This window comes from Cyprinus carpio, chromosome B10 (assembly GCF_018340385.1).
Source record: "Cyprinus carpio isolate SPL01 chromosome B10, ASM1834038v1, whole genome shotgun sequence".
Classification (NCBI taxonomy): Eukaryota; Metazoa; Chordata; class Actinopteri; order Cypriniformes; family Cyprinidae; genus Cyprinus; species Cyprinus carpio.
Window position 1 is genome coordinate 23,313,210 of NC_056606.1, and position 21,495 is coordinate 23,334,704.

The 21,495-nt window shown below is 29.4% G+C and overlaps 1 protein-coding gene across 1 annotated transcript in view; it reads left to right on the forward strand.

Annotated features, from left to right (window-relative positions):
• Positions 1-21,495, forward strand: part of LOC109091276 (WD repeat-containing protein 70) — a 72,004-nt gene that overhangs the window by 10,900 nt on the left and 39,609 nt on the right. Inside the window, 4 exon segments of the mRNA XM_042732053.1 lie at positions 719-852; positions 5,685-5,882; positions 11,616-11,667; positions 11,669-11,694. Of these exon segments, the coding sequence (XP_042587987.1) occupies positions 719-852; positions 5,685-5,882; positions 11,616-11,667; positions 11,669-11,694 (410 nt within the window).

Below are 21,495 nucleotides of genomic sequence, written 5' to 3' on the forward strand. Positions count from 1 at the left end.
TGTACATTATGTTATTACTATTTAAATAGTAATATTGTAATATTAGATTATATATTTATACATTTCCAGTGTGATCTATATATACATAATTCCTTTCTTCAAATTAATATATTTATAATGTGAATTTTTAATTTTGGATTAATATATATTTATATTTTAATTTAATTGTATATGCAATTTCTCTTTAGTTCATATAAATTTTTTTTATATAATATAATAATTACAATATTATTATTTTTAATTTATTAAATAATTACATAATTATTATATAAGGTCTTATGTATACTGTCCAAAAGTCACATACAAAAAAAAAATATTTACATTTTACATTAGTTTCTTGATATTTATGCACATTATTGGTATTATTATTATTATTATTAGCAATATTATTAAGGATTTATTATATTATGAATTAATATTTAATGAATACATAACAATAGAAATAGTGTTACATTATAGATTTATATATTAATTTTCTATATATATATATATATATATATATATATATATAGTTTCAAATGTTGGTCAATGTTGCAAAATTAATCATTTAAAACATTTCAATTCAAAAATAGTTTCAGGTGAGTTTTCAGAGCAGCTGCACAGAAGACAGTAGTGTCATTATTCAGCTCAGTTTGTTAATACTGCTGAGTATTACTGGTCTTTAAGCCCCAGGAGAGCATCTACTGAAGCTCATTTCTGATGCTCTCTGCTTGTTCAGGTCTCAGCTTTGGCTCTGGATCCGTCCGGCGCTCGTCTGGTCACCGGCGGCTACGACTACGACGTGAGGTTCTGGGACTTCGCCGGGATGGACGCGGCGCTGCATGCCTTCCGGTCGCTGCAGCCGTGTGAATGGTGCGTTACACCTCATCCGTCTCCGGTCAGATCAGATAAACACAGCCAGATGCTGGGCATTTCTGCTCCGGCTTTGGTTTTTCCTAGAAATCCCCCTCAAAGTAAAGAACTGAAACTGTGTTACTCGACAGCTGCAGGTTTTAAATAAAATAAGAAAAGTACGACGATAATAATAATTACAACTGCTCTATTAATACATTTATAACAAACATACATAGTTTTCAAATTGGGATCTGTAATATTTTCTAATGTTTTAAATGAAGTCTTTTACAGTAAAACGTACATGACTGATTCGAGAAGGGGGTCTCAAAAATGGCCAAAAGAATATTATTTTACTTATTTATTATAAGTTAAATTGTGCTTTGTTGTGATAGTGTTTGCTAGAATGTTAAAAAATGTTCAGTGTTAAGTAAAGTATATATATGTGTGTGTGTGTGTGTGTGTGTGTGTGTGTGTGTGTGTGTATATATATATAACAGTATAAAATGTGCATTTTGGCAATTTCATTTATGCAATGGTGAAAAAAATTGGCAAAATATATGGGAAAAAAACCAAAAAAAAAACGTATTCTGTCTTTGGCCCGGTGTTTTATTTTGTTCGGCTTCGCCCAATAATTTTCATTTCGGTGCATCCCTAATTGATATATTATAAGGGTATGCATTAAAATAAAAAAGTAAAATGTATTTTGAATATATTATTTAAATTATATTGTAAATAAACATTATGGTAATATTTGATGAATTATAAATTTTTGTAGATAAACGTAGAATTTATAATTAATGTTTTATAGTGATGAAAATAAATTGATTGTATAGAAAAATAGAATATGAAATAAAATATTTTAAAATATTTTTACATGTAGAATAATATTGCTGACCCAGAGAGGCCGTGTTTTCTTCTTTGCGCTTTCACAGAGTTATTGACACTGTTTACAAATTATATTTTACATGAAGAAAACAAGACCTTTAAAAAAAAAAAAATCTTTTTTTTTTTTTTTTTTTTACATTTTGTCATTATTAATTAGCACAATTAAGCACATTTTCCCCTAAATTCCAATTAATTTAATGCAAAACATTATTAATACATAATATAATATTCTCGAAATAAATGCTAGATATATTATGTAAATTGTACAAAAATAAAAAAATAAAAACGTTCTGGTATTATTTGATGCGTTTATGCTGATGTAGATAAACATGTTGTATTTATAACTAATGTTTGATAGTAATAGAAATCTAATGAGAATAAAAATAGCTATGTAGTAAAATATAATATAAAATCAAAAATATTTAACATGAAGATAACTAGCCATTTTTTTAAACATTTATTAAAAGTGTCATCTTTTATGTGAAATGTTAAAAAAAATTATATTTTATAAGATTTAAAAAAAAAAATTCTAATTAAAACGACAGAATAAGAACAAGTAGAATAAGAAGAATAAGTTACCAATCAAATAAAAATCAGTATTAACTAAATTAATTTGTACAGAAGAACACAAAAGTGGCTTGTGGGTGTATTTTCAGACGTTTAACGAGGCTCAGAGGTGGCATGAGTGCAATTAAATCCATACATTTTGAATATAGAAATATTAAATTATTTAAATAACTGAAAAGATACTTAAAAATGAAACTAAAACTGGCAGTAGGTGGCGGCAAGTCACTGATTTTTATCATTGAATCATTCATTCAACTGATTCGTTCAAACGGCTGATTCATTCAGGAATGAAGCACATGATTCTTTATGAATGGGTGATTGAATCAGATTCTTTTAAAAACGCAGTTCCTTTATAAACGAAACACTGCTGTGTTTGAATGGAGATGCGCAGCGGCTCAGATGTGACTGTTTCAAACTATTTTCGAGATGAAAATCAGACAATAGTGTTACAGTCAGACAATGTAATTCACTTAATATTAACTTCTTGTTTATTGGGCTGTTGTGTTAAATCAGTATCCCTTTTACAAACTTTATAAGCACATTTTATCCCTAAAATTCCCACTAATTCAATGCAAAAATATTACGGTATTTTTATTATCTAAATTGTATAAAAAAATAAACATTATGGTAATATTTGGTGCCTTTAATTTATGCTGATGTAGATACACACATGTAGTGTTTATAATTAATAAATTAAATTAATAAAGGAATTAAAATAACTTTATAGAGATTTCTAATATAAAATAAAAAATATTTTACATGCAGAAAAAGTTTTTTTTTTTTTTTTGCATTTTGTCATTAATAATTATAATTAATTATTCATTATTTTCATTAATCTTTTATCCCCAAATTCCCGTCAACTGAATGCAAAAACGTACATTACAATATAATATGATCAAAATGATTTATTATTTAAATTGTATTGTAAAAAATAAACATTATGGTAATATTTGTCACATTTATCATTTATATTTAGCATTTATAATGTTTTACAGTAATGAAAATCTAATGAAAATTAAATAATAAAATTATATTTTACATAAAGAAAATTAATCCTGCTTTTAAACATTGCTATATATATTACATTTTTTTTGCATGTTACATTTTCATGTTATTAATTATAACTATTTGCAATGTTTTTACATTTCATGTTTTATTAATTATAACTAAGCACATTATACACAAAAAAAATAATTTTTTTTTTTTTTGCATGTTACATTTTCATGTTATTAATTATAACTAAGCACATTTTATCCATATATATAATTTTTTTTTTTTTTTTTTCATGTTACATTTTCTTGTTATTAATAAATAACCAAACACAATCCATCCAAAAAACAACCAATAATATACTCAAAAAAAAAAAATAAAACTCATATTCCACACAAAAACTACTATTAAAAAACAGGCCCTCGATCTCCGGTCGAATCAGCTAAATGCAGCCAGATGCTGGGTATTTTTGTTCTTGTCTTTTGTTTTTCCTTGAAATCCTCCTAAAAGTGGAACCCAGTTGTCTCGAGATCTTGAACTCCAATTGGCTGATCCCGAGTGTGATTTACTAAACCTCCACGGCACATTAACAAGTTCACCAGCCCAGGTACAGTGGCATCTTTTTACCAGCAGACGCTGAGCAGAGCGGACAAAGAAAACACGCGGCCCATGTGGAGCCCATAAAGCCGCTGACCCACAGAGGGTTTCAGGAATTTACAGCGGTCCTCTGTCTCTGATGATCGTGTTTTCTTCCTCTCTGCGCTCTCACAGAGTCATCGACACTGTTTACAGTCTCTCCAGGACCGCAGCGCTCAATCTGACTCTAATTGTGCTCAGTTCACTCTCAAACAGCGCAGAGACGATGAATCGCTTCCAACTGGACTCCGTCTGCACAGATTATCTTGTGCTTGTTCTGTATTAGCACAGCTTAAGTGCTTGAACACGGCTGGGTCACATTACACACCAGAACATGAAGACAAAGAAAATTTAGACTTTTTTTTTTTTTTAATACCTTTAATACTTTATGCTTTTGTCGTTTTAATGACAGTGAAGCACGTTCTCATCATTGCTGTAATGCAAAAATACTGATATATTATTTAAATTGTATTTATGCATCATGGAAGTGTTTGTAGTACAGCTTTTAATTTATTTAAATAAAAGGTGATTGCATTGAAGTGATGAGAATGGAAGAAAAGTAAAATGTCGGGGATGAACTATTACATATTTAAGCATGATTTGGACGTGATCTTGATCTTTTTTCTGAATAAAAAAAAACAATATATTTGACAGTATTTTTATGGAAATTGAGCACATTGTCAAAATTAAATAATTTTGAAATAAATATTATTAATTATTATAGGAATATATATTATTACCATAGTAATAAAATAAAATATGATTTAAGTATTAACCAGCCTGTCAATCTGAAGAAAATACAGCCTTATTATTATCTTATTATCTTTAATTATTTTTTTATTTTTTTTATAAAGCAATGTAATGTTTTTATTTATTCTTATTTTGGGGTGAAATTATATATATCTATATAACTAATTATATATATATTATATATAACTAACTTTTTATTTAATCATAATTTAAATGTAATTATTAAAATTATCTATATATAAAATATTTACTTAAAAATGTATACTTGTACTTGGTAAAAAATTTATTGAGTAATTTTGTATTGGTGCAGTCTATGATTTTATGTACTTAAAGTGAAGGCATTAATACATTATAGTATTAAATAAAACAAAGTATGCTTTTAAATATTTAATAATAATTACTATACTACTTTTTACAATAAATGCTGTTTTTTTTTTTTTTTTAAATAAAAAATAAAAAAATAAGTCAACTGTTAAATGATTTTAAAAATATCTGCTATTTGACCAATGCCTGTAATAATAAAACTGTGATGTGGTCTTTTATATCGATCATATGTGACCCTGGACCACAAAACCTCGATGTAAGGGTCAATTTTTCAAAATTTTGATTAATGCATCATCAGAAAGCTGAATAAATAATCTCTCCATTGATGTATGGTTTGTTAGGAGGACAATATTTGTCTGAGATACAACTATTTGAAAATCTGGAATCTGAGGGTGCAAAAAAAATCTAAATATTGAGAAAAAATCATCTTTAAAGTTGTCAAAATGAAGTTCTTAGCAATGCATATTACTAATCAAAAATTAAGATTTGATATATTTACGGTAGGACATTTACTAAATATCTTCATGAACATGATCTTTACTTAATATCCTAATGATTTTTGACATAAAAGAGAAATGTATAATTTTGACCCATACTTTGTATTGTTGGCTATTGCTACAAATATACCCCAGAGACTTAAGGGTCACATATATCTCTTGTAAAATCGTGTGTGTGTGTGTGTGTGTGTGTCATTGCAGTCATCAGATCAGGTCTCTGCAGTACAGCGTCACCGGGGACGTCATTCTGGTGGTGGCTGGAAACTCACAGGCCAAAGTTCTGGACCGCGACGGATTCCAGGTCCTCGAATGCATCAAAGGAGATCAGTATATTGTGGACATGGCCAATACCAAGGTGACTTTAAAGACACGTTTGCATATAGAAATCTTAAAGGGATAGTTCACCCAAGAATTAAAATATGCTGTTCATTTGCTCTCCCTCACTCTAAGATGTAGATGCCTTTTCAGGGCTCTAGACTGAGACCTTTTTTTTTTTTTTGAGAATGTGCGAGTTAAAATTTGTCAAAAAGTTTTATTAACCTCTTCTAACCACTTTTGTTACCATATAACTGTAAACTATGAGAACAGAAAAATTTATCTTCAGCATGCATTGATTAATACTAAAAATATTAATATTAAAATAAAAAGTGCAACCAAATCATGTGGTCATGCTCCAGAGAGACCAGTGGGAAGAATGAGTCTAGAGCCCTGCGTTTTTTATTTTTTCTCAAGTAGAACAGTGTTTTTAGCTAAAGCCGTGGTTCTTGGTGACTCATAAAATGCAAGTCAATGGCTGCCGGCACTTTTAGAGTCAAAAAATCATATGATTAAACACGAAATTATTCCCAGTGGCTCCTGAAAATATATTGAGTTCTTATGAAGCGAAACGATCAGTCTGTGCAAGAAACTGATCATTATTTACAACATTATTACCTGTAATCCAGAGCCTCTGGCAAACGAGGAAACCTGATTCTTTTCTGTGAACTGATTCCTTCAGACAGTTCACTTCAATGAACTGATTCAAATAAACGATTCACCAGTTTGTGGATGCTGGATAATGTGGATGTTGAACATCTCTAACGCATATAAAGTGAATAAACTCATCTTTATCAGCTCACCTTTTTACATAAACCATGAGAAACCATAAAAACGTTCACTTCTCCCCTTCATTCAAGCTCTCAGTTCACATGCGCATATCAGTGGCTTATTCAAGTTCAACTGTTTTCTCAGTTCAGCAACTATTAGAGAAACTGGAGAACTAAATGATTCATTCGTCACAGGATCAGATACGCCGCTATTTTGGCTCATTTCCAGTTTGGAGTGATTTTCAGTATTTTCATATTGAGTGACTTGTAGATCTGTGCTGCTCGAGCTGCAAACTGTTTCAGATGATTCAATCCGATTTGATGAATTAGTTCAAATAGTTCACCAGAAAGAACCGGTTCAAAGAATGATTCATTCGTGAACCAGTTGTCACTCCGGACCGTTCGCCTGAGGCTCTGGATTACAGGTAATAATGCTGTAAATAATGATCAGTTTCTTGCACAGACTGATCGTTTCGCTTCATAAGAACTCAATATATCATCAGGATCCACGAGGATTAATTTAGTGTTTTCTGTATAAGCTTTTTTGACTCTTAAAGTGGCCACTGACTCACATTTTACCAGCGAGATTTCTTTTTGAGTGAACTATCCCTATATTTCTTTTTCTATTTTCATATTTTGTACTGATTTAATCATTTTAATATAATTAAGTATGATTGATGACTTATTTGCGTTTGAGTTTTTGCTTTGAATGTCATGAATTTATGAATGGGGACTCTTATTATATCATTGCATATCTTTGCTCTTTTGTTGCTTTTGATTGCTTTGTCCATATTTTTGTGTCTCTTTGGATAAAAGCATCTGCTAAATGACTAAATGTAAATTTGCCGCTATAATCCCTTTAATTATAAGGGTCAGAAACTGACAAAGCAGTATGCATCTCACAGAGGAGCGCTCAGGTCTCATGGTGTGTTTGTTTGCTGCATCTGGACGCTGTTTGTTGACTGAGGCGTAATGAGGTGTACATGAACTACATCAGAGAGGCCGGCGCACACTAAATATTGCACCTGTCCCTCTGTAATCAGTGTGTGAAGCGCGGCTCGCGTCACTAATGTAGTGTGTCGACACGCCACAGTCGCTGCAGGACAAACTGTAATTAGGTTTTCTCTCCTCTTTGGGTTCGTTATGTACCCAGACATAACTATTGCTTGCTTCAATCATGGTCAGTGTTTTGTTTTGCTGTTGAAAGATGCCAACTGGACATCCATAACAGAAATACTTGAATTCAGTCTTTTTATTTTCATAGTTATTACTTCCACATGTGAGCACACATGGCGTATACTACAACTTACAACTTTCTCCTCTCTTCTGCCCACCAAGGCTGTATTTATAAATTTAAAAATGCATTAAAAATTGGCACATATTATTGCAATTTAAAATAATAGCTTTCTGTGTTGATCTGTTGTAAACTGTAATTTATTTCTGTGATGCATAGCTGTATTTTCAGCATCATTACTCCAGTCTTCAGTGTCACATGATCTTCAGAAATCATTCTAATAACAATAATAAACATTTCTGATTATTATGCTGCACGATATATTTGTTGAAACTGAGATACATCGGGGTAAGTAATATGTAGTTAAAAACAAAAAATATTATATATGCTTAATATTTCTACTCATTAAGGACACATTAAACTGATCAAAAGTGACAGTAAAGACATTTATAATGTTACAAAATATTTCTATTTCAAATAAATGCTGTTTGTTTGAGCTTTCTGTTCATCTGTGAATCCTGAAAAATAAAACGTATCAGTTTCCACAGAATTTCGAAGCGGCACATCTGCTTTTAACATTGAGGATAATAATAACAACCGTTATTAATAATTGATCGCTAATGATAATTCAGCTTTGCATCACAGGAATAAATTATATTTCAAATTATATAATTAATAGAAAACAGTTATTTTAAATCGTAATAATATTTCACATTTTCTAATGTATTTTTGATCAAATAAATGCAGCCTTGAGAATATTATTATTAATAATAATAATAAATTAACGTAAAAAATTAATATACTTCAACTTTAATACTTATTTTAGTTCTATATTTTATTTTATTTAATTTAACAAAAACAATATTTAATAGTTTTTGTAGGTATTATTAGCGGTCAGTCATATTGCGTCTGTGGTCAGTAGATCCGAAGAAATCATCTTTTGTTTCCTGTTTAGTCAGCGACTGACAGGAAGCAGTTGTGATGCGTGATCCGTCCTTACAATGCATTTCTGAGTCGAACTGTGTGAGCATCTGAACATCTGTGTCCTTAAACGTCCTGAAGGTCAAATGAACAGATGCTGCAGTTAAGTATTCAGAACATATTGTGACAGCACGCTTTAATAATGTGCTTTAAACAGTGCAGCATGTGCTCATCATTACAGACGATCACTGACAGCTTTATTTATTCTCTCAGAATAAAGCGTTCTGGTGCACTTCCTGTTCTTCGATTGGACTCGTTTCCTCTGTCTAGATTAACACTTTAAAGTCAACATTGGAAACATGTTTTTTGTTCTTCTGTAGAGTGTGAAGTATTCATTTAATATGTAGGACAGAACATTTTTTTACTGACGTTAGGCTGATATTTATTAGTAGTGGTGTTTTTTTTTGTTTTTTGTTTTTTGATAATGTACATTGATTAATCATCCGTAGTGAAACCAAAAAATGCATTATATTATATAATCAGCTTTGACACGTTGACATTGATTCAATTTATTTATATGATTATTGAAATTATTTATTGTAATTTTATTTGGATATTTTAATGTATGTTTTAATAATATTCAAAGTATTCATTTGAATAGTGCAAATGTTATTTTTATTTATTTATTAACAAGATTCAAATTATTTATTGGAATTGTATTCAAATTTTAAGTTTTATTTTTCTAGTATTATTTATTTATTTGACTATTTGATTTTTTTAAAGTATTAATAGAATTCAAATTATTTATTGAAATGGAATTAAAGTTTTATATTTTTTTTATTAATATGATCCAAATTATTTTAATTCAGATTTTATTTCTGTTCATTTATTTATTAATTTATTAATATGAACCAAACTTTTGGAATTGTATCCAGATGTATTAATATTATTAAATTTATTTATTTATATGATTTTTGAAATTATTTATTGTAATTTTATTTACATATTATTTTATGTATATATGTATTAATATGATTCAAATTATTTATTGGAATTGTATTCAGATTTTAAGTTTTATTTTTCTAGTATTATTTATTTATTTATTTGACTCAAACTTTTGGAATTTTATCCAGATTTTTTTTTTAAGTATTAATATAATTCAAATTATTTATTGGAATAGTATTAAATTTTATATTTATTTTATTAATATGATCTAAATTATTTTCATTCAGATTTTATTTCTGTTTATTTATTTATTTATTTATTAATTTATTAATATGAACCAAACTTTTGGAATTGTATCCAGATGTATTAATATTATTAAATTTATTTATTTATATGATTTTTGAAATTATTTATTGTAATTTTATTTGGATATTTTAATGTATGTATTAATAAGATTCAAAGTATTCATTTGAATAGTGCAAATGTTATTTTTATTTATTTATTAACAAGATTCAAATTATTTATTGGAATTGTATTCAGATTTTAAGTTTTATTTTTCTAGTATTATTTATTTATTTATTTGACTCAAACTTTTGGAATTTTATCCAGATTTTTTTTTTTTTTTTTTTTTTGTATTAAAATAAGTTAATAATATCATAAATTAGTTTGAAATAGTATTAAATTTTATATTTATTTTATTAATATGATCTAAATCATTTTAATTCAGATTTATTTCTGTTCATTTATTTATTAATTTATTAATATGAACCAATCTTTTGGAATTGTATCAAGATGATTCAGTTAGTTAATTAATTAATTAATTAATTAATCTATTTATCTATTTATTTATATGATTTTTTAAATTATTTATTGCAATTTTATTTAGATATTATTTTATGTATATATGTATTAATACGATTCAAAGTATTCATTGGAATTGTGCAAATATTTTTTATTATTAACATGATTCAAATTATTTATTGGAATTGTATTCAAATTTTAGTTTTTTTCTATTATTTATTTTATTTATTTGACTCAATCTTTTTGGAATTTTATCCAGATTTTTTTAACGTATTAATATAATTCGAATGATTAATTGGAATTTTATTCAGATACTATTTTTATTTATGTATTAATGTGATTCAGCTATTTATTGGAATAGTATCTGTATATTTATATTATTGATATGATCCAAAGATTTTATTTCTATTCACATATTTATTAATTGATTAATATGAACCAAACTTTTCGAATTGTATCCAGATATATTAATATGATTCAAGTTATTTATCTGAATTATATTTATATTGTATTTATTTCTTAATGATTGGAATTTCATTCAGATTTTATTTTTATTTAATAATATTATTTAAATTATTCATTGGTATTTTACTTAGTATGTATGTGTTCATTTATTCATGATTCAAACTATTTGTTTATTAATTTATGGGTCAAAGACGTTAAGATGTTTACAAAAAAGTGAAAAAAAGTTAATACAAATCAAAATAAATCAAAATAAAATTTAATAAAATTAACTACTCAAAAAGTTTCAAATAAGTTCTTGGAGAATAAAATGTCAAAATCTGGTGGAAATAATGTTACATTGTCATTCAGTGTTAGACGATATAAAATTAGATTTTAGTGGGTGTCTTCTGTAAATCAGGGGAAAATGTATAATATTTATTTTTTGCTCAGAAAAACAAAAACAAAATTGCAATTAAATTAATCAGAAATTTTTTTATAAAAATTTTAAACAATATAAAGCAATATTACACTTATTGTTTTTATGCTTAAACCCTTTTTCTCATCTTTGACCCTCATGTTTTTAATTAATTTACTAGAATTGTTTTCCTGTTTATTTTTGAGAGTATTAATAATAATAAATTTCTCTATATTCGCTCTCCACACCCATAACAATATCTATATCTCTCCTCTCCCCTCTTATAGTCACACACAGATACTCAAAACCGCCTCCTCTCACACCAAGAAAAAATAAAAATTAGTTTCTGACCTGCTCCAATGATGGGTGAGTCCTCGAAAGACACATCTGAGCTTCAAGTCCAGTGTCGAGCTTTGTTTCCGAAGGCATTTTGTGTTTGCATACTTGAGTATGTTCATGGCCTTTCTTCAAACCGTTTGTTCTTGAGGTTTACCCCATAATCCCAGGGGATTGTGGGTATTTCACTGGGCTTGTTGTGAGTGATTCAGAGTTTGATGTGAGTCACTGAAACTTTCCAAACAACATGAAGACAAATGCATGATTGTCTTAATTAAATTTAACGTTTGTATAAGCTCTGAAATATATTCCTCATACACAATCTGTTCTCATAACTCATAACTTAAACTAAACCGATGTGTGTGTTTTTTTTTTAAATCAGATTTTATTATTTTTCTTTAGATATAAAAGCATTTATGGCAGGCATCATGAAAGTGAGTCAGATTGAATGAATCAGTGAGTCTTTTTTTTTTTTTTTAATTTTTTTTTTAACACTGGTCTTTTTGGTCAATTCAGGAATCGCTCCATTAATTAATTCTGATTCAGTGAGTCATCTTATAGTCTGATTCGAACTAACTTTTGTTGACTCCTAATGACTCCTTGTTCATACCTACACAATTAATCATAATAATCATCACTTTTGATCACATTTTATTGTTTATATTTGTTAAAAATAACATTTATAGCAGTCATCAATCAAGTGAGTCAGATTGAATGATTCAGTGAGTCTTTTATTTTTAACACTGGTCATTTTGGTCAATTCAGGAATCGCTTCATAAAACTAATCTGTTCATACAAATTATCATCTTTTATTCTTTAATCATCCAGTCAATTAGTAAGTCTTAATTCTGATTCAGTGAGTCATCTTATAGTTTGAATCAAACAGTAGCTTCTGTTGACTCCTAATGACTCATTGTTCATAAGAGTCATTTGTTCATAAGAATCGGTCTTTTGATCACATTTTATTGTTTATATTTGTTAAAAATAACATTTATAGCAGTCATCAATCAAGTGAGTCAGATTGAATGATTCAGTGAGTCTTTTTTCAGACAGGTTCTTCTGGCCATCTCAAGAATTGCTCCTTAAGTATAATTTGTTCACAAGAATATTTTTGATAATCTTTTAATATTTTTCTTTAATTATACAGTCAGTCAGAGTATTTATTCAGATTCAGTGAGTCATTGTTTAGTCTGATTCAAACACCAGCTCTTTTTGTCTTCTTGACCAAATCAAGAATCTTTAAATAAGAATCTTTTTATTTTATTTTTTTTGAAATCACATTTAATTGTTTTTCTTTTAAATAAAGTAACATTTACGGCAGTTATCCAGTCAGTAAATAAATCTGATTCAGTGAGTCATTTGTAAGACTGGTCTTTTTGACCAGTTCAGGTCTTTTGTTCAAACATATTTTAGGGTTTTAAAGAATAGCAATTTTTGCAGTGGTTTTTAAAATATATTTAAGAATAATTTATTCAAAAACATTTTAATATTTTTTTTCTTGAATTAAAACAGCAAGTATTGCGCTCCAGTCAGAAAGCGAGTCTGATTCAGATTCAAGGAGTCAGTTTTTTTTTTTTTTTTTTTTTTTTCAATTCAAGAATCTATTCATAAAAATCAGTTATTTTGATCACATTTCAGAGATTTCTTCAATTAAAATAGCAATTCTGCCAGTAGTTTTGTAAGTAACTGATTCTGATTAAGGGATCTATTTATTTATTCAAGAATCTGTTCAAAAGAGTCATTTATTCATATTCATATAACACAGTCTGATTCAGAGAGTCATCACTGTTTTTGTTTGTTTTGTTTTGTTTTGTTTTTGGACCAATTTAAGAATCTGTTCATAAAAAATAGCAGTTTTGATCTCACAGCAATTCTGGAACTAGTTTAGTCAGTAACTGAATCTGAATTTTATTTATTTATTTTTTTTCAATTCAAGAATCTGTTCATAAGTGTAATTTATTCTTGAGAGTCTTTCCAAACACATTATAATGTCTTCCTTTATTTAAAATAACATTTATAGCAGTCATCAAATCAGTAAATGAGTCTGATTCAGTGAGTCATTTGAAAGATGAATCAGTTTTCACATTTTAGGGTTGTTCTTGAATTAAAATAGCATTGATGGCAGTAATTTAAAACACGCCGCTGCAATAAATGCCGATACGTTCAGCCAAATACATTTGCAATGTTTTTATTTTGGCAATGTTTCGGTGTTCACAGCCTCCAAACTACAGGCCTGTGAAATTTTGCATGCATGTAAACCTGCGTCAGATCATGCCCTGGTTGTGTTCCTCTATAAAAGCGCTGGTTTTACTGTACGTCTGAACCGTGGCGTTACAGATGTGGCTGTGTTTTATTCAGTGCTAATATAGATTCTGGAAGTCGTCCCTTGGCACGCAGCGGCGCATGTCCCAGACGCGTTCAGAGAGGGAAGTTTAGCTGCAGATCTGAGCCGTCCCCGGTGGGGCACTATAGAGAAGACTATTCCAGAGTTTGGGAGCCTCTACCTCCTTTAGTGGACTTTGCTATCCTAGGAACTACCAAGAGTCCAGTGTTTTGTAACCTTAGGGAGCGTGATGGATTGTAGCGTGGTAGAAGACTAGTTAGATACGCAGGAGCTAAACCATTAAAGGGTTAGTTCAGCCAAAAATGAAAATTATGTCATTAATGACTCACCCTCATGTCGTTCCAAACCCGTGAGACCTCCGTTCATCTTCGGAACACAGTATAAGATATTTTAGATTTAGTCCGAGAGCTTTCTTGTCCCTCCATTGAAAATGTATGGTATACTGTCCACGTCCAGAAAGTAAATAAACATAATAAAGAACAATAACAACAATATATTAAACCATTATCTGTATATCTATATTCATCTAACAACAATAATTATCTGTATCTGTATCTGTACTCGGACTGGGCGGGGCCTAACCCGAAAGTGAAGTGGGCGGGATTTAACACCGGAAGTGGGTCTGGTTGACTTAAAACGGGCGGGGCTTTAAAACCGGTATGTTATTTTAAAAAGCATGCAATTGATAGGGGTTGATCAGAAAATTGTTATATTTATTGCTGATTAGAATAAAAAACTAGTTACATGACAGCATCAGCATTGAGCTTCAGATCAATGGTTTTGATCACGATAACAAACGAAACTATATACAGAACAAAGTTTTGTCAACAATGAGATACAACACATGCGGTTGCAATTATGAAGTTTAATGTAATGAAAACAAGAGTTTTCATCTCAACATAACTTTCTTTTTTTTAACTTTTAGTTTTTTTTTATAATCAGTGTTATTTTTTTTCTTTTTTATTTTTTATTATTTTTTATTTATTTCCACACCACCAAACCATGTATGTGCGTATCCAAATAAAATTAAATATAAATTTATATACCAAAACTACCTTTATTTATTTTTTATGAAAGTGTCATGAAATACAGCCAAGAATAAGTGTTCACTCAGTACGTGAAGCGGATCAAAAAACTGGTTAGAGCCAGCTGACGTTTAAAAAAGAAAAAAAAAAAATCTCCGACAGGCAGGTCGGAGACGCAACGCGAGTCGCGCATTCTACCAAGCGCCACGTCTAAACAAACCCCCAGTTTACCAAAACTCTACTGGTTACCCATAAGTTAAGTACTACAAACCAAAGTACAAAAAGTACAAACCTGAAGCGTAGCTCAGAAGAACATCCTAAACGTTAACGGAAAAGACCGCGAACCTGAGTGACTAGAGGAAAGACACAGAGAGAGAGGAGCGTTGTTCTCTTCTCAGTGTTCTGTGTGTGACCAGGTGAGCAGAGCGTGACACAGCAACACAATAAAAAACACGCGTCAGCAAGCCCAATGAGAACTTTTTTATTAACTTCCGAGCACAGATATTTGACTCGTATTACTGCGTATAAAATACTTGTACTTTCTACTGGCAAAAGTGCTTTATCCGTACCATCGGGCTGAAACGCAGATATGTCCGGGCTCAACTCTAAAAACATCATCAAAGTAAGTCCATGTGACATCAGACGGGTCCGTATTAGAATTTATTGAAGCATCGAAAATACATTTTGCTCCAAAAATATCAAAAACTACGACTTTATTCAGCATTGTCTTCTCTTCCGGGTCTGTTATGAGCGCGTTCACAACACTGCAGTGACGCAGTGGAACGACATGAGGGTGAGTCATTAATGACATAATTTTCATTTTTGGCTGAACTAACCCTTTAAGGGCCTTATAAGTAAGTAGTAATATTTTAGAACTGATACGGAACTTAATAGGTAGAACTGGGGTAATATGATCATATTCTCTTGAGCTGGTGAGGACTTTTATCTCGTGTCATTGTAATGATTGAATGTGGTTTTGTTTGGAATGACGTAGAAAGCTTGTTTGTGTTGCTCTAGTTAAAATAAAGAGCACATTTTGTGCTGTCAGAGGGGATGATGGGAAATGTAGTTTTGTTGGAACGTTAAACCAGCTGAATGAAAAGTGTTTTCTGTCAAACAAACATCACCTCCCTCATTAATCAGACAAAATAAAAAAAATACAACACCAAAAAAACTACAACAATATTTATTTATTTTTAAAGAAAGAGACTCTTCTGCTCACCAAAGCTGCATTTATTTGATCAAGAATACAGTATTTTTTTTTTTAAATATAGCTGTTTTTTTTTAAGTGAATCTCTGTTAAAGTGTAATTTATTTCTGTGATGCGCAGCTGTATTTTCAGCATCATTACTCCAAACTTCAGTGTCACATGATCTTCAGAAATCATTCTAATATGATGAAGAAACATTTCTGATTATTATCAATGTTGAAAACAGTTGTGCTGTACAATATTTTTGTGGAAACCGTGATGCATTTTATTTTTCAGGATTCACAGATTAGCAGAAAGTTTAAAAACAGCGTTTATTTGAAATAGAAATCTTTTGTAACTCACTTTTGATCAGTTTAATGCGTCCTCGATGAATAAAAGCATTAACAGTAGTGTCTAAAAATAACAATTGAAGTACTAGTTTTTGTTAAATCTTAATTTTTAATGTCCCTAAAATAGCCTTAATTTTCTTCATGCAAAATATAATGTGAGGGACGTTTAGTGCAGCTCTCGGAGAGTTTCTCCGTGATCTCAGCTTTCGCTCGCGGCTGTCAGGTGATGAATTGTGATGACCTCTGTGTGACCCTCACTGCATTGTCCTCTCAGCCGTAACGCGGTAAAATCCTGGCGCGGTCCGCTGTGCTGCAGGCCGAATGCCGCGGATTCCCAGCATGCCGCGCTGCGGTGAGAGCAGCTTTCTGGCTCCGCGCTAAAAGCTCTGGAGATCTGCCACCTGTTACAGACACTACTCAGAAAACTCTCCAGCGCTTTAGAGCTGAAATATTGTTGTTTCTCCTGCAGAATAAACACCACTGAGCGGATCAGTTTTAATGCACGTGTATGAATCTGTGTGTATAAGCACTGGTGAAGTTTATATATGTGTCCCTGCAGCACAGAAGCAGTCATCAGTAGCACAGATATATTTGTAGCAATAGACAACAATACATTGTATGAGTCAAAATTATAAATTTTTCTTTTATGCCAAAAATCATTAGGATATTAAGATCATGTTCCATGAAGATATTTAGTAAATGTCCTACCGTAAATATATCAAAACTTAATTTGTGATTAGTAATATGCATTGCTAAGAACTTCATTTGAACAACTTTAAAGATGATTTTCTCAATATTTAGATTTTTTTTGCTCCCTCAGATTCCAGATTTTCAAATAGTTGTATCTCAGACAAATATTGTCCTCCTAACAAACCATACATCAATGGAGAGATTATTTATTCAGCTTTCAGATGATGCATTAATCAAAATTTTAAAAAATGGACCCTTATGACTGGTTTTGTGCTCGAGGGTCACATTTTTTGTTTTAAGAGGTGATGCTGAAATGTGTCCGGTTTCTGGAAACGGCTCGGAGACCGTGACGAGAGACGTTCAGGAGGAGCGTATTTATAAATGTTTTGAAGGTTTTTGAGATCTTGATTGTTCAGAGCTGCACAGCAGAGTGTATTTTTAGACGTGCACTCATTTGTTTGGGCTGTAGTGCTGAAGACGGATTTGGAGACATCCCATATGCTCGGGGTCTTTGCTAAATTGCTGTTTTTATCAGAATTAATTAACCGCCGGGGCTTTGGCCAAACGTCTCACCAATCACATCATCATCTTTGCTCATTATTTAATTATTATTGTTATTTTTTAATATTTTTTTTTTAATCTGACAGTAATTTGCCTAAAATTTATTGTAGATAGTAGTAAACTTAAAAAGTTGCTTCATTTAGTAATTCATCCTCTTTAAAACAACTCCGCTAAAAATATTAAAGTAAAAATGTATTTATTTATTCATTTCATTTATTTATAATTTATTTGACTTTTATAAAATATATAATAATATAAAGCAATATAATAATAATAATATAACATTAATATATATAAAAGGTATTACTATATGTATATATTATATTATTTCTAATAGATATATAAAATATTGTAATACACACACACACACACACACACACACACACACACATACACACACACATATATATATTTATAATATGTTATAATTATATAATTATATTTTATAATAAGCCCAGTATTTTATTACAAATATTATGGAATCATTATTTTTCTAGAGACATCAGTAGTAGTCTATTGATATCAGTGATATGTTCCTTCAGTCATAAAAAAGGCATTATACAAATATTACAAATATACTTATACTTACATTAATTTTTTCTACATTGATATTGAATGTAAAATTATTCCAATGTAAAAGTATTTTTAAAAATGTTAATACAAGGTGGGATTAATCGCAATTTAAATTTCTTAAAAAAAGGGTTTAATTAGTTAATGTAATTGATTGACAGCACTAATATATATATATATATATATATATATATAAAAGGTAGTGCATCAAGAAAAGGGGCCCAAATATAGTCAAAGTCTGTTGGTTTTTTCCTTTTTTTATTTTTATACAGTACTTTCTGTACCATCTCATTAATTCAGTGTTTTTTTCCTCTGGGTTCCACTTCTTAACTAAATATTTTTTAGCTGCTGTACTTGCAAGCAAAACAAAATAACCTTTATGATGGGACATGTGAAGTGATATCCAGATTTTAGGATCAGGTTCAGTATGACTCTTTGATATTTCAGAAATGAATGTGTCTAAGGCTCCAGAGCACATGAAGAAGAGTCCCAGTAGATATTTAGCATCTGTGACCCAGTCTCTGATGTGAACTGTGGTAATGTGTGTGAACTGGATCCGTGCGGCGTCAGGGTCACGTCTGAATGGGTTGCTCCTCACAGAGCGAGTGTTGCGTGTCGTTCAGTGCACTCTCCACTGAAGCACAGCGCACTGACGATTAAGACCGTTCCCAAACAATGACGCCGTTTAATTGCTCCGAGCTTTTAAAAGCCCATTAATGGAAGCAGCGAACACACAGCTTCATCTGAAACGCTCTCGGCTCCTGAGAAACACGAGCAGCTCTTCACAATCAGTGAGCTGTTAATCATTCTGTCCTTTATTTCCATCCATCCATCCGGGGAAGTTCTCCAGTGTCTCCGAACACTATCCCGCAGTGGGATCCGTCTGATTGTGAAGGGGCCCCGTCAGGAGCGTTAGGGGCCGCTTGTGTTCTGTCGGAGCTGTTTGTTCAATTCAGCTTCTAGTGTAGTTTTAATAAGTACTTTTACAATTTTTATTAATATGTTTAGTTATATTCAAGATGTCCAACAAATTAAAAAACATAAATTTTTATAATTTATTCATCAATGTACTTATCAATGTATTTATAGATGTTTTTATATTATCTATACATTTTATTTATTAGCGTTGTATGTATTTTATTAGTTTATTTTTCAGATATTTTTTGTATTTTAAGTAACAATTTATAAATATTTATTCATTTTATTTTTTATTTATATCTATTTTATTTTTTATTGTATACTGTGTAACTGAAAATGTATATATAAACAGGAGGTATAATTCTTTATTATTTTTATTATTTTATTTTATTGTTTTTATTTTTTATATTATTTATTTTATTGTATTTATTTAGGATTATTTAAATAAAAAATGTCAGTTATTTAAAACATGTCTTTTGTATGTCAGTGTCATAAAAATAATATTAAAAAATATAAAAAAAATAAAATATTTTAAAATACATAAAAACACAAAAAAAAAAAAAACAAATTTTATTTTCCTAGCTGCAGTGCTAAAACAATTATAGTAAAATGTATTTATTTATTTATTTGAAATTTATATTTATTTATAATGTATTTAAATTTTATAAACTAAAACATGTACAATATAATACAATATTATTATTATTATATTTATATATTTTAATAATTTTTTACTTAAATATTATCAAAATTCAAATTATAATATATTAGTATATTATTAAATATAATAGTACATATATATATTAGGGCTGTCAGTCGATTAAAATTTTTAATTTAATTAATTACATGATGTGTTGATTAATTAATCGAATTAATCACATTACATTTAGCTCTGAAAATACCCTCACAAGATTATTTAAAGCTATTTTTGTGTTAAATGAGAAAGTATTAAGTGGACATTACAAATAGTATCTTTAGAAAGAAATAATTTATTTGGTTCAACATAAAAATTTATTACACATGAACATTTAGGCTACAATTATGGCCTTACATAAACTATGGAACATAAAAGAAGATGATTTGAGAAACATCTTAGTATTTTTCGTTCATGCAGTGAAAGTCAATGATTACAGCTTTGTTACCAACAGTCTTCAAAATACCTTCTTTTATGTTCCACAAAAGAAAGCAAGTCGTTCAAGTTTGAGTAAATGATGACATAATTAAAAATTGTTTTGTGAACCATCCCTTTAAAGCCCCCCCCCCCCCCCCCCCCCTTAATGAAATAATACTCTAAATAAGAAACTAAACCTGGCGGTAAATGTCTTTATGAGTCTTTCATTCATTCGATTCGTTCAAACGTCTGATTCATTCAGGAATTCAGTAAATGGCTCACTTTATGAATGGATCTTTGAGTCATTGATTCACACGATTCATTCAAAACGCGAATCATTCAGAAACTGAACACCTCTGTGTTGCTCGGAGACACACAACAATTCTACTGTGACTTTATAGGTAATATTTTTGTTGGCAAAAACTGACAATATTGTGTTGAAAAAAATAAATAAATGTAAACTTCTTATTTCCTGAACTGTTGTATGAAATCACATTTGCATTCGGGATAAACAGCACTTGTGTGATATTGCTCTCGCTGCTCATGTGATATCACTTATCATATGATATATGAGCATAACTGCATTTATGGAGTTGTTGCCCTTCATCATATTTGTGAACAGATGATGTATATCATCATTATATGTCATTATATTTTGAATATTATGAACTTAAAATTTAATATTTATGTTTCATATATTTTATATTTACCTTTTATTATACAAATTATTTTATTCATTCATTCAATTATTTAAATAAATATAAAAATGATTAAATGTTATAAATATTTAAAATAATTATTCATTTAATTATCAAATAATTAAATGAATAAAGAACAGTTATCAAAAACATAAATAAAAAAATCAGTATCTGAAAAATAAATGAACAATAATTATCTGATAAATAATAATTATCTAATAAATAAATGTACAGTTTTTTTAATGATTTTTTAAATATTTTTAAATAATGACCAAATCAATAGCAAATGAATAAATACTGATTAAATAATTAAATACATATTATCTAATAAATGATAATGATCTCAAATAAATAAATAATAATTAGCAAATTATA